The sequence below is a fragment of the Rhyacophila brunnea genome, unplaced genomic scaffold (genome assembly GCF_057557595.1).
Source record: "Rhyacophila brunnea isolate RB1 unplaced genomic scaffold, BYU_Rbru_1.0 scaffold_1, whole genome shotgun sequence".
Lineage (NCBI taxonomy): Eukaryota > Metazoa > Arthropoda > Insecta > Trichoptera > Rhyacophilidae > Rhyacophila > Rhyacophila brunnea.
In genome coordinates this window covers 5,443,163-5,461,620 of record NW_028232751.1, presented here as the reverse complement: position 1 = coordinate 5,461,620, position 18,458 = coordinate 5,443,163, and the positions used below count along the sequence as shown (strand labels likewise).

Here is an 18,458-nt window from a genome sequence, read left to right as displayed (position 1 = left end):
GGTTATGTTATGAGACGTGTATGTGGAATATATATGGTATTCTTGAACAATCATTTTGATACGCATCAGTGAGTTGCAATCCGTATTTAGATTTTACTAGCTCTTTGTTGACAATAATGATAAAACAATACACAAATGAGTCCGTGGGCGAACCTGCCCCCGCGGACATAGGGTTGGGAATCCCTGGTGTAAACTATAAAACATTGCTCGGCAGTTCAATACATACGTAGTTACAATAGGGCACATACTTGGCGCGACAATCGAGCTACTTTATAAACTTCGAGCATGCATCCATCCTGCATGCAAGCAAAAACCACGTTGGCTATGTATTATATTTACGGTGACCATCGGACCTTCATTTAAGGGGACAGTCCTTTATTTGAGCTTCATATAGACACTTTAGATTTACATTTTTTTTTTTGTGAATTTCAGAAACGTTCTTTATTTTAGCCGAACCCGAGAAAACATCCGGCATAATGAAATTCTGATCGGCATCTTTCTTTGGCGGAAAATTATTTTTTTTTATTGTTGTTGTATCGGTAAAAGTGTTAATTTCACTAACTATAAAATATAAAGCTATAAATTACTATTTTTTATTCAACGAATAAATCACAAGATTAGAGAATGCAACATTCTTTATTGAAGATTGATACAAAGATTTACGCAATTTGTGAAGCGTTTTAAAAATGTAAAAACAGTTAATTTCTTCGTAAATTAGATAAGAAGGACGCACATAGCTTCGTTGGTAGAGACATTGGCGTGAATTCGGTAAACGCTGGTTCTCGTATTTTTCAAAAAGTTTTTTCTATCGGTTGTATAGTTAGCTGAAGTGTTTTCGATTTATGTATATAAAATAGGTAGATACTATAATTTGAGTCTGTGGATAGTTAAAAAACGAGTGAATAAACGATAGCAGTACTACAACTCGGCAACGCGTGCCATTTTTTTTTTTGGGAAATAGGTATATACCTAATTTAAAAACACTTAAGTTTACAATATCTATATTTAGCCACGTATTTTTCCGCCGTATACACTGTTTCAATGAAAACTCTGCGATTCTTGACAGTATCGACCTATGCGTTCTTCATAACTATCGATTAGAAATTGGGAGCATCGGTTGTTTGTTATTTCAAAGTGCAGAACTACCCTGCCATTAATAATACAAATTGGGAGGACGAAAACTACTGCGTTCAACAGAGTCGCTTCGGATATTGATATACCACACTTGCGTGTAGATGAGTTTAGGTGGAGGATGTTTTAAAATTTTAAAATAGCCTCTACTTAGCTTGTTCGGTGTATTTCCATGTAATTTCTTGTTTATTCATCGAATTACTCTATTTTTTGTATAAATATACTGTTACATACCCCCCCCCCCCCGAAAAACTTGTCATGTTGTGGTCGTTTTGAATTTATAATTTGTAAAGTTCTGTATAAGTATCTAAACAGAAATACACCAGAGCTTAAATTTGACAGTTCCGGAACATTAGGAAAACATCCAAAAACACAATAAGGAAATAATATTTGAGCATATTATGCTCACCGTGATTGTATTACATTGTATCGTAGAAGATTTTTTTTATTGTTTAGTGCAGCGCTGCAGCTAGGGAATGCAAGTACCTACGTAGACTGCGTTTCATGTTGTATTTCCAGTGGCAGTTATGAGACATATATAGTGTTGGGGGGTGGGGGGGGGGAGTTTATTGATAAATCATCATCTTCAGTCGGGATCTATCCACTGCTGGATGAAGGATAATGCCAGACTTTTTTTATTAATACGATTTTCAACACAGAACAGATTATTAATATAGACATGCGAAGCCAGTCGCAGACCAAGAATTTTGAACCATATTTAATTTATGAGTTAACGACGGTCGGCCATAAAACGCAAGAAATACAAGGCTTCCAGAATGTCCTCAAATATTACCAGCATTGAACCATTGATATTGAACGTACTTATAGTTTACGTGATATAATTTAATGCATATTATGTATTATACAGACGTAACTATTAAACATAATTACAAGATAAAAAGAACTTTTTATATACCACGTTTTTAAATTTTCTGTTGAATCATATAAACTTGACAACTCTATGTATTAATAAATACTTTTTTTGTACTTGATAGGAATACTGAATAAATATTACAGAATACTTAAATGTCATTTTGACATTTCATATTGATTTCCATAGTAACGCACGTATATATTAATAATTTAGTTGCTAGGACCCCCTTAGCAACCAATAATAATGAGTAGTAAATATTACTTTTAACGATTTTTTTCCGAAACCTACAAAAAAGAATTAACTAAAAATAAATGCAATTCTGCTTAAAGATGGCCAAAAGCAGGGCTTTTTTTCCATTTAACGCGGTGGAACGGCGTTGCGGCACCTTTTTTCACGGTTTTATTTCAAAATCAATTAAACGAAAAAATATTTGCGCTTAAGTAATTACAATAATAATTCGTTAAAATGATAAAATAAGGTACAGGTGGAAGCCATTTTGAATGTTGGCGTGTTAGTGTTAGTGAAGTAACCGTATAGTTTAAATAGCAAACATGCGTATGTAACTAGCTTCATACGTATGCTGCGTATTATGATTTTGACAGTTTGACGTTTATCGCATGGCAGCATCTGCGTATATTGTTATTTACGTTTGTTTAGTCAGTTTGTGTTACGATTACGTGTTGTGCAACTATTTTATATATTATTTAGTGCAACCCCAAGTTTAAATATGAAAAAAATTTCCTGTTACTTCTCAACCACCGGCAGCGGCGCCGATTCCGCAAATAAAAAGCTCAAAACAGAAACGATGACAGAAGATATGGAAATATCGGTACATGTAGATGTTCCTGAATCATCTCTAGCTGATCTCGGGGATCAAGGTCGAACTCAAAACGATTGGCCAGACTGCTGGTCATTAGATCAAAAAAACGATTTTGGAGACATTTGGAGAGATGGAAATTAGAAACATTTCGATCAGGCTACAACTAGATGAACGAGAAATGATTCGTGGATTTCGCGAATACATTCTCGAAAAGACATATTCTGAAAAACTCTTGCGTTTGGTATATGCTCTGAATTCTATTCCCATTTCTTCAAGTGAATGTGAACGGGGGTTTTCGCAAATGAATCTTATTATTACCCCAACAAGAGCTTCGTTAAACACTAAAACAGTTTCGGCACTCTTGTTCATCAAACTCGTGGGACCACCCTTGACACTTTTCGATCCTTCAAAATATGTTGATAGGTGGTTACTTAAAGGAAGACATTCGGCCTTAGACTCTAACACTAAGAAAAGGAATCGAGATGATGTATCAGACGAGAATTGGAAAAAACTTTGGAAATCACTCTAAACTTTTATTCAAGTTCATAAATAAATACATTACATATGTATTTACAATTATATTTTAAAGTTAGTCTTATTTAGTCTTATTTGTACAATATATTTCAAATATAATGTATGTATTTTATTGTTTCTGTAGCTTTGTTTTGACTAAAATAAAAAATTATCGTAAAAATCAACCTTTTTTTGTTCGCTTCGTGGCATAGCTCCTTTAAATTTCATTTAAGTGACATTTGAATATAATTTTATTTAGTAAAAAGCTTGACATGAAGTGAGTTCCGGCACCTTTTTTTTAAAAAAAAAAGCCCTGGCCAAAAGTATTAAAACAATGCATTGTCGTCGTGTTCTGATATATTCTAAAAGTTTCAAATGTCTAGCTAGTCGGGAAGTTAGTTAAAAATCTTCAATCGTCCAATACAAATCTTGGACAAACAAGAAAAATCTGTACCCGACAAACAAGAATACGAGCTAATAAAAACGTGGTAATAACATATTGTTCAACACATCGTTTAGTAAATCCCATATTTCTCCAGACTCAAGAATTTTATCTTCTTACAGGAATACACAGAAGGAAACTCACTTCCCTTTTTTGTGTTCATTGGTTATCGGTGCGCTAAACTTAATGAGGTCTAGTTCCAGAATTTTAGGGTGGCCCTGTGATCTTTTAGTGCTGTGGGTATATTTGGCGAGAGGTTATCGATAGCTTTGTGATTTCCATCACATCGCGTAGGCACTCTTGTCTGCCTCTCTATTCATTAGTTTCTTGTAAGCTCAACATGAACCTTGCCATGCCAGGCTAACCACTGAGTAATCAGTAATCATAGTGTTTGGATTTATCTTACATTTAGAGTGTGAGGGCGAATAGCACACATCGGTTGAACAAAATACTTTAGCCACAATGGAAGCCCATTTATATTATGTTGTTTAGTTATTTGATTTGTGATTTCGCTTTTGTTTCAGACGCCGCGACTGGTGAAGGATGCGCGGCTGGTGGGGGACCAATCACCACTTCGAGCCCTGTCAACAAGCGCCGAGGATTTGGAGGGTACGTAGTACCTACTTCACAAACAATTTTCTATTCTATATAATTGTGTATAAAAAAATCAACCATCTCATACCAAATAATATGTATTATAATTGCCTAATTTATTTATCCATACATTGTTTTCGTGGCTTGTTAGCTTCATTTTTTTTAGTTATGTATTCCAATATTAAATTTAATCGGCTAATCTAGCCGAGTTGCCGTGTTTATGATATTCCAAAAAATATGCTAGACAGGGTGATAAACTATGCTAGTTGGCAGAAAAATGTTAGATTGACTTGAAATAAAAAAAAAAGTGGCTTAAAACCATCACTTTAAGAAAATAAGTCATAGTTATGAACCATCATTGAATACGCCGATGGTAATCCATAAATGTTCCATAATATGTACTTGAACTACACTCGTTCTTCAATTCTTTAGTCATATTTCTATAGTATCAAAGATCCGAATATCTTGAGATTAGAGTACCTAATCACAGGTGACGTCGAAGAAAGAGGGTCGCGACGACGTGCATATTTCAGGTGGAACGGAAGCGCCTGGAATAACAATGGGTAGTTGCTTATCTATGGGGTAGTTGAAGAAAACAGGTCGGAACGAAAATTTTGGCCGGTAAATCTGTAGATAATTTTATCGATATCCTAATAATTGTCATATTATACCCTTGAATAATACAGTTAATGTCGTAATACAAAATATTCGGGTAAAATAGTTAGTTTGACAGTTTTGAAACCCAACTCCCGGCAAACATTGCGAAAGAAAATCGAAATGTAGTGTAGGGTGGTGGGTAGGCTACGTCGTATAAATTTGCGTGTTTCAATCAAAACAACGGTACATGAGACCACGCGTCGTTACATCAGATGAAACACAAAAAATCTACCAATAATAATATGGTTTCACAGGCGGCTCTCGTGGTGCAGTGCGTAAGGCGCTTTCCTTCCACCCGAGAGTTCTGGGTTCGATTCCCGGTCAGGACACAATATTTATGTGTTTTTCTCAAAGCCTGGGTGTTTGTGATTGTTCAAAATTACTAACCTTGTACGAAAAAGCGAGGACATGGTTATTAATAATTCTAAAAAAATATGGTTTCACAATTGTGTTGGTCAGTATTTTTATAAATGATATCAATCTGCGGCAGAATATAAATAAACATATTGACATTTTGTGTCAAAACATTTATAATGTCTTTATACATTGTTCGTAATAGTTTTTATAAAATTTTCAACCCGTTTTTGAAGTTATACTTCTTTTGGCGCGTTTGGGAGAGCAGTAAAAGCGTATTTTTGGCGTGGGACGAAGTCGCGCGCGCAAATGTAACGCATTAATTTGGCGTAGGACGGAAGTTTTGCCCGCCGACGTAACATAATTTATTTTGCGCGGCGACGTTCGGGTGTTCTAAATGCTGGAGGTTTGTAATTTTCAGCAGTGATATTGAGGGCTGTGGCTTGGGCCGGTTGGGTAAAGACTGAATGTTGCAACTTTTATTTATGAGTAAAATTATATATCAATAAATAAATAAATTTTGTGAATGTTGATTTGGTAAATAATTCAAACAATGGTATGTTGTAAATTTACAATATTTGGACACTTCATACACAAAAATACATATTTTTACAGTTTATGATAATATTTGTCGCATATCCCATGTCAATTTATTCATTAGCGGTTTATAATACTTGAAGACAATAATAATTATTATGTTTCATCACAAAAGCCAATATCACGTTTCAGTTAAACCATTAAATAGGCCATGTTTTACTTTTGATTTGTATGAAATTATTATTGTTAACGAAAATAGTTGTACAGTCATCTGTTTAAGTAAAGATGGTCGACATAACGGTTTGCTAAATTTTTCAAACACAGGTTTTGAGATTTTTTTCTTCCAAAGTAGATACATTCTGCAATAATATTTTGTTTTGTTACGCCAAAGAAGTATAACTTCTAACGCGCGTACATAAGTACACACACACACACACACCGATTTTTTAAAATATAATATTCGTTTGTTTACGCACACATCTATAGGTATTGGTCTTAACTAGGCTTAAGTAATGAGGCAAAGGATAAGAAGACAGATTATTATTTCGCCAGTCTTAGCGTAAAACTCATTAAGTAGGTACATAATTAAGCTGCCAAGGAAAATGTATTTTGAAGGTTGTTTTTCATCTCGAAAGAATATCTTAATAATTGATTAAAAATAAGAAAAAATAGCGAGTTTTTTTCCCGAAAAATTTAACCCCGTTATTAACAAACCCGACAGATTAGTGTCAGTATACCCATCTCTAGAGTCGTGGGTACGTGCTCGAAGTTCGATTCCCGTGTCTCTGATCAAAACAGTGTATTTGATCTAGAACAGGTTAACAACCATTCCTCGTAAAAAAAGTTAAATCCTATTTTTGTATCTAAACAGAGCACAGGGGTCTCCACTGAGTGGAGGATATAGTCGTGTCCGGAAACTTGTACGTATGCAGTTCGCCGTATCATACGTCACCGTGAAATGTTGTATCGGAAATATTTGGTCGTATATTAAATACCGTCCAACCTCTTTGGGTCGTATCTACTGACATAAAATTCATGTCTAAATAAAACGCGGTTCTTGTCGGTTTACAGAAAGCCAGCAGCAAACAAATTTTGAAAATAGTCGATATACTGGATTATTTGTTAGGTTAGGTTAGTTTAGGTTTTCATTCTTGAATTTATGAATTTTGCCAAAATCGGCTATGAAAATTGAATTAACGTTCAAATGAATCTAATGAAATTGGAGACCATAATATGGTATACGGCGTTTTGCTTAAAACCTATTGATATAAGCAGATAAAACCAGTCATCAGCTTTATTAATTTATGTCAGTTAAGTATCTTTATATACCTATACTTAATTCATTCTGTACACAGTTAATTAAAATAGGTACACACTTTATTCTCATATTATATTAAATCATGTATTTGAAACATCCAGGGTGGCCGCGCGGCGTAAGCGTTGAACTATAACGCCGTGGGTCCCAGGTTCGAATCCTGGGTCCGGCAAGTACACATATTGTTTTTCAATTTGTGTCTGTCAGTGTATGGACCTACTAGGTTGAGCTAGTGGCTGACACCCGTTTCTCTTAAAAAAACAAAATCTGTTAATATAAACCTCTACTCTGTGGAGGCCCATGATCCTATTAGGATCGGACATGGTCGAAAAGAAGAAAATTTGAAACATTCGAGGCGTATTTACTAATGACCGTATAATATAATTAATGGAGAAAGGTTATTTTTATTTTTACTTTGCTGAATATGGCCCATCTTCAGATGAATTGATTTCAAGCGATTTTTATTATTACAACATTATTTTATTTGTTTGACGTTTATATAATATTATCATACATAAAAAGCATAGACTTTCGAATGAAAAAATGACGTATGTCAGTATCACGGACAGTACTCACACTATCGAGATACAGTATCAATAGTATACATTAATCAGTTATCATCTTTGTCGCCATTATATCTTGTTATTGACGATTCATTTTTTTTTTTTTTTTTTGATAAGGATAAGAAAACACTGGCTTGCTTACTTGCATTGGCATTATTCAATCATAACCACAGCTAACGCCTTCTTGCGTTGTTTTGTTCGCATTTTTGTATTATTATTTTATTTAACTTCATTAATATTGCCTTTGAACAAGTTGACTGCATGCATATGTGCAAGTTTTTCCTTTAACTAGTCAATTATTATCTACTTTGATGCTTAACAATAATTCATATCGTTTTGTGGAAATTAATTAAAGTGTTACAACGTGACAGATAAAGATAACTGTGTTATTTTTATAATTGGCTGTATCTAATTGTTCCGCAGTGATTCATTTAGTGAAGTGAATCATCGTGGTATGAAATGGTTCATTATACCTAATTATTATAACGTCGGATGAAAATGTTTGAAAAATGTGATATTATATCGTAAATAACGAATCGTTGTGAAATGTGTATACCTACGTAATTATAATTTTGAATTTACGTTGTGCATTGTGATACTGATAGCCGTGCCATATTAATAATTAATTATTATCAATAATGGAGCCTTCAAAGAGAAATTCATTTCATGACTCTTGCACAATTTGGATCGAAAGGTTTTTATATATTTTTTTTATTCTTTATAAGTCTGTTAGGCTTCGGCCAAATAAGCAGGTGCTTCTCTAGTCCTGAGCTCGGATGAGCGATATACCTATATTTTCTAATATCAATACCAAGTGAAAGTTTGTTCAATAAAATGTCTGGTTAATAGGCATCTTAAATTTAACAACACTCTTGATTGGTGTTTTAGTTGAGATAAAGATTTATAATTCTGGATATTATTTCCAATACCGTAATCTGGTGAAAGTTTCTTAGATGTTTTACTGAAATTGCAATACAGTAGACTCCTGATTATCCGGGCTAATGGTGGGGAGAGGCGGCACGGATAAATGAAAAACACGGATAATCCGAACTATGGTTTTTTTCTTTTTAAAATACTACATATTATTACCTATACATTTTTAAAGCAGGCAGTTATTTTAACGTGTTTAGTTTAATACTCATTATTTATTAAGAAAATCTGTGATTTTGGTTTGTTTGCTGATTTTAATGATTTTTTAATATCAGTTCGAATTTTAATAAGAGCTATTATGTTATTGTATACACCGTATCGTGCACGGATAATCGATAAAAACAATACTGCCAAATTGCAGGCTACGTGCTTAAGTACAAATTCATTTGACATTTGGGAGCGCTCAAGTCATATGTCACTCTCAAAACTAACCAGAAAGCTACTCCTCACAGAGAATTTAAGTTTAAAATTTCGAAAGTCTCAAATTCGAACTTGTTGGGAGCATAATGTCAATTCATCCCATGCATAATTATTCATAACCTCAAAATATACGGTGTTTGACGTTTGTCATAGTGAAGAAACATCCGCCATCTTGCAAAATCACTAGGTGACACAATAAAAATAACCAACACGTTTGTTCGCAAATGAGACTCACGATGTCACTCATAATCATGTAGCGAGGCGCGAAGCGTGCAGTGTGGCAATTGCGATAGAATAGTGTGCGTTCGTTCACTAGGATATGTCACCTAGCACGTAGCCACCAAGCAAGACACCTGCCTATGTGGCCGAAGCCTTACGTTACGTTAGGTAGGTACTTTGAGATTTGGAAATTTGATATTCTAAATATTTAGATGGCTCATTCTTCATTCACATCTGCCGAATAATATTCGAGTTTTCTTCTTACATCTTAACAGCATTGTACATCAATCAATCACAAACAAAGGGCAAATGTTATGGAAAACTTTTGCCCTTCGGAAAATTAATGGACGAACGGAATACAGATTGATGTTCGATAATCATACCAACTTAAATGACATATTATTATATACTAGTGTCTTTCAATTGCGGCCACAGTGGCCGTATCAAGTTTCTAGGTCATAGGGCGTAGGGGTACTCTGTGGTGGATGTCCACATTATGATCGTCTTAGGATCGAACATGGGACCTACAAAAAACTACTTCATATTGTGTTAATTGGTTTATTGTGCGATTTAAAAGAAATACATTTTTACTCTAATATCTTAGGTACGCAGTCCACCGTGAATCACTCATAATATGAGCAAATTTTATAGGAATATGTGTCGTATCGGTAGTTTACGGAATATGTTTCGCCTGCGGACCGGACCGGACCGGACCTAAAACCTCACAACAAATATCACTCTTCAATGAAATTACGAACCATTGCAGCATTTTATAAAATAATACACACAATATACCAAAATAGCATGAGCTGTAAAATATACCGGCATTTTAAATTTATATTAAATATTTTTTTATGCGTTGATTTCCTAGCTATTTAATATTAAATAATATAAATTATTAAATAATAATAAATGTAAACTTTTAACTGGAATTGAGGCCCTATGTGTAATTGATATACCTACTTACTACTTATAGTTTTGACAAAAAAGCCGTGAAATATTTTTTAATCCTGTTTTTTTAATATATCTTAATACCTATATATATATTCGAGCTTGCTAAACCTAGCTGGCGTTTTGGGGGAAGTGACTTAGTTACGCATGGGGTTAAATTATTTATATAGACTTACTTATTTCGTGACGAATTTACAAATCTTTTTGACAGTTATTGCGTTAATGAAAAGTATAAGTAAGTACAAAATTATTAAATGTGTACTAACAGTTCGGTTATGTTATGAGGAATACAGTGGAAAACACAAAAACATGAAAATACCCGATATACTGGATTATTTGTTAGATTAACCTAACCAAACCTAACCTAACCTAATCTAACCCAAACTAACAAATAATCCAGTACATCGGGTATTTTAAAAATGTGTTTTCCGCTGTATTCCTCATAACCGAACTGTACCATTAAATGTTTCTTTTATTCAACGAATAATTCATATTAACTTTTTTTTAATTTGAAAACACCCTAGAAAAAATGTTTGAAAAAAATATCCGGAACCTGAACGGCGTCGTATTTTTTTTTCAAATATGTTTACTAGTACTTATGTATATCTTAGGTGTTTTCAAATTATATATGTTTAATGAAAATTTTTTTTTTAATTTTTTTCTCCATAAGAGTTGAAAATTTTCCTTGCCTTTTGATTTACCGATTTACCTAACGATCTCGAATAGAAGACACTTTGGCTACTAGCGACATCTTTTGTCGTCAGATAGGAACGGTTCTTACTCGCATGGTAAAGTCTTAATTATAGCACTGCAGCATTGCCAACATAGCGATTTTCTTGCCAGATCTAGCATTTTTCGATACCGCAAACATTATCATAAAGCTAGGATATAGATTGAAAATCAACTTTATCTTATAAATTAAATAAATGCTACATGCAAAGTGTATGCGAACTTCTTACTTGTATTAATTTCTGTGTTATTTTATTAGCTGTATCTCAGGAAATTCTTCTTCGATCGTTGTTCTTCTGAAAAAAAATGTTAATACCAATTAAATGGTACACATGTTGTTTAAAATACTGGTCTCTAGGCACTTTCTGAATTTTGAGAAAACTAGCATTTTTCTGCCACCCAGCTTGTTTTCGTATTTTTGTATAAATGCTGGCAACGCTGCTCAGCAGAATGCGCAAGTTTTAATTTTTGACTTTTAGCCTATCCACTCAATTAGTTAAATGAACCTATCCCCGCCATCTTTAGATTAATAAAGCCTGAGCATAACTTTTGCACAAGCAACGAATGGTCCATTTTTCAGCTGTCAAAACCTGATCCCAGATTGCTTGACATATTGATTCGCACTTTCTCTTTATAAATTGAATTATAAAAAAATCTCAAATCAAATATAATATTAACTATCAGTGTTATTTATAAATAATATACATTCCTGTTATTCATCAGCTGTCAAAGTTAGAATAGTCCTTCACACAAAAACCGGTGGTAATATCGATTTCCAAAAAATATGTAGCCATTGATCTATGCATTACATTTCTAGAAGGTGTGTTAATTCTAGTGTATTATTTATCATGTAACTTATCCATTCAAATCAAACCATTCCCTGTGTGAACACGACAGACGCGTCATTATGAGCACTCTATAGAGTGTAGAACAATGACAGCAATGACAGTTCATACATAGACAACAACGGGAGGGGCGGAAAAACTAGGACCAGTCGTTGTGAATCTATTGGCTTTCTACTTGAGTCGGCAATGACCTATCGAATCTACGAATCATATTGGCGAGGTTTTCGTTAAAAATATGAATAAGAATATTTAATTAAAAACGTGTCGAGTTCGCTCTCAAGTTTGTACTTATTTACTGTATAATTATTAATATAATATATGTTTTTAATATTTTAGGCGCAAATGGCTCCTGCCGCCATTGAGGAAGCTGTCTCAGGGAAAAGTGGAGAAAGCTGCACCTGCACCCCTCAAGAAGACAGCCTCTGACAAGAGATTCAAAGTGAGCCTCGTCAATTACTATATATTTTATTCACTGTTATTTCTTGGTTACATGGTTAATTTTGGCATTTATTTTATTATTATTTTAGTACTATTTCTTCAATTTATTTATTTACTTACCCATTTAGTCCGGTTTCAGTGGTTTCACGACAATCAATTTTGTATAATTGCATTAACTATGAATGTCTGTTATACGTATATGAATATTATATACTTAAAACTCATTTATTGCCGACGCCACTGGCGCGTTTGCGTTACCTGGCCATTCGATATAATTAACATGCTATTTATTTAAATGTGGTAATTAAAAATGTATTAACAACTAAGCAGTGATTGTAAATACATTATTCTATTTCTTTCGTTTGCCCATGTCCGATCCTAATAGGATCATAATATGCTAATGCAATTTTTATGTTAAAATATTCTGCATACTATTGCCTAATCTTGAACTTCTTCTCTGAGAGCAAAAATTACATTTAAACTTCAGAAATGGTAGAATTTTTTTTTTTTTTAATTTCTTTCAATCTGAAAAAATATAATATAAATAAAATATAATATATATAATAATAATAAATAAAATATAATATATTATAAAATATAATAATATAATATAAATAAAATAGCACCGAGGATACTTGATTTTATACATAGTGTACTAATTCCATAGACAACTGATCTTTTCTCATAACTGACTTATTCCTTGTTTATTAACAGTCAAATTATAAAATATCGGTTTCATTTGGCATTACCTCGTTGTAATTCACATTTAATACGTGTTTTGTATGAAATGGAAGGATTGAATCAAAGTATCGTGAATAACGAAAATAAATCTCTTTGTATTGTGGAAGAATACGATAGAATTGAAGAAAACGGTGCCTCAACATGCGACATAACCTTGCATGTTCAGAATTCATCAAATTTTAGGATCTTGTGACTAGTTGTCCGCCGTCGCGCGCTGCCTTCTATCAGTGAACGCAGTGTTGCCAACCGAACTATAATTATAATACATTTTGGTCCGCGTACTATTAAAAAAATATAGTAGGTACGTCAAAAATACCACATTTTGAAAAATGGAATTAATTGAATTTGCCTTGGTTAGCATATTTTTTACATTTTAAATACGTCCTATAATTTTTTCCAAAATACTTGTTACAATGTTTATTATGAGAGTGATGAAATTGTTATTGAGGAAATCGTGGTAGACAATTCAACTCAAATTTTGCCTTCCACATCATGTTTTTACATGAATAATATGGGCGATGTCATAGATCCCAGTGAATCAGAAATAAGTGACGATCCGGATTATATCGACAAAACTGTCCATGTTAATCCATCCATTAAGAGACCGCAATGCATAAGACCCTGTCTCAGTGGGTTTTTCAATCTGTGAGGATACAAAGTACTCTATCATGAGCAGCCACATCTCTGGGGAAATTAATGCAATGCATTTCCTAAGTTGACAACCGGACTAAATTAATGTAATAGTTTGTTTTTGCTTAATACTCAGCTGATCTAAACATTTCATGATGTTATTTAATTTTCAGTTCTCTCATTTTCATTAATGAATGTTATTTTTAAATGTTAATAAATTTTTTCAACTAATTTAGAATAGGTCATACAATTATTATTACTAATTTATTAAAAGTAATAATGGTGGGATTTGTTACCTATGTGTTGGCATCAATCGCCCATTTAATATAATTAAAACGCCTTACATACACTATCTCAATATTATTTAATTGTGGATACATTAATTAACAGATTGGGTCAAATGTAGATATTATATCATCACCATCGTTGTCAGTTGGGGTCGATCCATTACTGGATGAATGCCACCCCTGGCTCCTTCCACTCTTCTCGGTCCCTAAAACCCCGTTTTAAAAATGTTTGTATCTAATTTATAAATCCATGATAAGTTCTTTGTCAATTTATACAAAATGGTCATAAATGAAATCATTGTCGTTGTGCACTAATTCCCTAAGTATCAATATGTTTTTTTCACTGCCTTTTTTAATTTGGTTTTGGTTGATTTATTTGCAGTTGCCACTGTCGGAAGTGGGCAAAGCTAGCGTCAACGAAACGGATACGGAGAACCCTTCGGATGAAGAATCGGCAAAGCGTGGTTCTCGCGGAGCGGCTACTCCTGGAGGAGGACAAGACGAACAGGAGGATGAAGCTCTTGTCGAACTACCACCACCTATGAAGATGATACAGGTTATTATGATATCTGATGTATACCAATTAATTTTAGTGACAACTTGTAATAATTTTATTTGTAATGGAAACGAATTATACTACGTTTGAATGAATATCAATCAAACATTATTGAAAAGGATTGGATCAAAGCACTAAACAAGCAAAGGTGTCAAACTTATGGGCTAAATGTAATAAAGGTACATAATATGCAAAGCAATACTTAGTGCCAACTTATTCATCTATGATCACTTTAATGGTAACTATGGAAAAACATTATATTGAATACAAATATAAATAAACTAGCAGTATCACCCGGCGCTGCCCGGGAGTGGAATGGTTATTTGAAAATTAAAAATTCTAAATTTAATTCGTAGGGTGCAAAGGATTGAATTTAAAAAACACGGAAACGCTTTATTGAAATGTTTACATTCTAATGGATTCAAGCTCTGTACTATTCCATTTAAGTCGTTTTTTGCGACCCGGGTTTCGCCTTTCGGCATCTTCAGGCACCGTGTATACTCACCAAAGATAAACACACACTGTCAGTGTATGTTTACCTTTGGTGAGTGTACGGTATTTTAAAAAAAGTGTATTACTTATAATTAATATACTTGAAATTTATTTTAATCTATTAGGTATGTTGTTATTGCACAACTTTTTAAATGTTAGTATATCCAGTTCAAATACTTAATAGTGTTGATGTAAGAAATGTTGTTGATGGATTTTTTTTTTTTAATTTTTAGGATACTCCTGCATTGCAACCCGTCGCTGTGTCCTCATCTCTGAATACTTTGCCCACCTTAGCTTCTCAACCAAAGAGGGTAAGAATTTATTTAAAAATATAATTAACTTATGACGCAAAGATCATTTATCTCTCTCTGCCTGGCAGAATGAATGAATTCTGAATTCAACAACTTCGTACAAATTATTGTTTTTATTTCATTCGCTTTTTATTAGGGCTGGTCCCTTTACAATCATTTAAATTGCAGAAACATGTATATAATTAGGCTTACCATACATCCCGGTTTCACACGTTGGTCCCGGCGTCTCGGCCGGTTTGGAATTTTGTCCCGACTGTTATTCCGCATATGAATGATTGGCAATAATACATTATTATGATTGGCCATAGACAGAAGACTCATTTTGTAAGTGTCACTAACAATACTTCAAATAGAAAAGAAGTAAAACTATACTTTTTACCATTGGTAAATATGCACGTAAAACTGCTGGATTTTGAGTCTGTTCACGGCGAGACATCGGAAATGTTGGCTGAAAACATAATTTAATCAGTACGTCGTCATGAGATTGATAAAAATATGGCTGGATTTTGAGGTGACAATATTATTGTAACACGAATTTTGAAGGCATACATAGAAGAGGGTCGACAGCCGACTCAAACAAGTACTTAGTGTTAATATCGTCGGCATTGGTGTGGAGTACATATTGTGCACAATACACTTCAATCTGCTGTGGATGGTCTGCCAATTGAAATTGAAGCTCTTGTTTGGATAATATCGTCGGTCCCTATTAAAAAAGTCGGATCTGCAAAATGCTATTTTTCAGAACGAGCAATCAAAGATGTTTCATCAAATATCCTTTGTGACCTATTGCTTGCCATAATGAATAAAAATACGGGTTATAGAAACTTTTCTAAACGTTTATAAAAACATCCGTCTGTCCGGTGAACATAGCAGCAACTGTCAGATCCGATGCATCTTGCTCACCCACGCCCAGCCAACAATGTCGGTTGGTAAGAACCGACATTGTTATTCGGACACTCTCGGTAGATCTGTCATTTTTAACTTGAATATCTCGAAATTTTTCAAACAAACAAAAAAAACTGTGATTGTGGTATAAATGTTTAAAGTGTTTAAATAACTTTTACGTAATAATCCGAAAATGACAAAATTTTAGATTCAACTTTTTTAATAGGGACCGACGATATATAAATATGTATTTATCTACACAGTTCGAGTAATTCACTTGGCCATTTCGACATTATGTCCAACTTTTTTTATGTTTGTGTGATGTGTTTCAGTCTCAATCAGTATTATGTATTTTCATAATTATGGTAAGCCTATATATAATGTAACTATTGAAAACAGTTACATAATCTAAATAAATAAATTTATCTTTAAAAAAAAATTTTAAGTTATCTAATTATTTTTTAAGTATAAGCCTTTAAGTTACACAAGAAAAAGATGTTTGGTTTGTAATAATAATTTCATCAAGGTCGTTAATAAATTATTTGGGAACCTAAGTATTTTGTATTATAATTAAATTATTATTAATTATGAAACAGGTTTCTAATTTTTTATGCACAAGCTAAATGCGGTAAGTAATCTCATAAAAATGTTTTATAAAATCTTTTGTGTGATTAATATTTTACAGATTCGTATTTTGCAAAATTAACAATTTCCAGCAAAATTAACAATTTCCAGTCACAGAAAAATATGCACCATCAACATATTTCCAATATATATTTCAATATGTCAAGATTCACAGTTTTTTGCTTCCTATGTGATGATCGCACTGTGAGTGTAAAACCAAGGCATCTGCAAATTTTTCAATTTCGAGATTAAATGCTGCAAAACAACTGCAAAAGTTGATAATGTAAAAGTGAAGTAACTGAAAATACATGCAATATAATGTAGATATAAACCAAAAATTACGGTTTTTTTTAGAAACTCTATTACACCTAACAAAACGAAGACTTCAAACCCTAATATATCCAAAATATGTCTTTTGCCTTGGTTTTACACTCACAGTGATATATTATGTTCACCGTGCTTATTAAAAAAAAAGAAAATGAAAAGATTAGACGTTGGATCTGGTCCGGGGCCATTACTTTATATAATATGTCCATCGGGTAAAAGTTGGAAGTAATTACTCATGAAATTTGATCAGCTCCCAGTGGCCATAACTCTAAAAGAAGCTCTCCTGCAATAGATCTTGTGACAGTTATGTCCTCGCGATGGAAAATTGCTATTTTAGAAATATTATATTTCTTTTATATTCATAATTTGTTCAGACGAGGTCAAGGAAAAGGAAAATGATAGTAAATCTTTGGATTTAATGTAATTGGAGAGTAACCGCTAATTATAATTTTATTTCAGGTTTAATTTTTACACAACACTCAAGTCGTCTAAATACATTGTAATTATAATGAATTATGATTCGCACAGATAATTTAATTACTACTGAAATAAAATTATAATCTTTAATAAAATTTGAATTTACAATTAATTTCATGCGATTCGGTTACAAAATTTACTGCATGAAACCTCACATTTATATCATAATACTATGTTGTATCAAGACGATTGATACTTACATCATTTAACTAAAGCCTACTCCAGATCACGATACGTCTACCACTCGTAAACAAATTATACAATAAATATTTATAATCTTAGGCCACTATTTAAATATGTTTGAAACTCAACTCACGTCCACACTTACGAGCATTGCTATTAAATTATATACGGTTTGGACAGTCCACGATGTACAATTTTGTGCGCTTTAATCAAAACAATATTCCTGCATGCCCAACTTTTAAACAATTTATTTGTTTACGCGCAGATGTAAATAAATCTGGAGTAGGCATTAGTATTGTGAAATAATATGTTCGAACACATCCAACATTAACTAACCAATAATCATGATGAATCAGTATAATATTTATTTGTCATACATAAATTAGATAGAAAGTATATGATCATTGACACACAAATTCATTAGATGCATTGATATAATAGGATGTATAAATTCATTTTCAATACCCAATGCATATCCATACATAGTATGAACATTCTTTTTCACTTTTATAACAATAAATTATCAACTAATAGATACTTAGGTAGTTGTTTATTCATTTTTATTTGCTATAGTATCTTAACCATAACTCATCTTTGAAAAAGTTTAAATCAG

General features: G+C 32.9%; 1 protein-coding gene across 2 annotated transcripts in view; it reads left to right on the top strand.

Annotated features, from left to right (window-relative positions):
* trio (trio Rho guanine nucleotide exchange factor) overlaps window positions 1–18,458 on the top strand; it is a 627,840-nt gene that overhangs the window by 574,470 nt on the left and 34,912 nt on the right. For both annotated transcript variants that reach the window (XM_085940798.1, XM_085940792.1), the window contains 4 exons: window positions 4,305–4,389; window positions 12,231–12,333; window positions 14,373–14,546; window positions 15,272–15,349. In XM_085940798.1, the coding sequence (XP_085796924.1) occupies window positions 4,305–4,389; window positions 12,231–12,333; window positions 14,373–14,546; window positions 15,272–15,349 (440 nt within the window). The remainder of the gene's footprint in view (window positions 1–4,304; window positions 4,390–12,230; window positions 12,334–14,372; window positions 14,547–15,271; window positions 15,350–18,458) is intronic.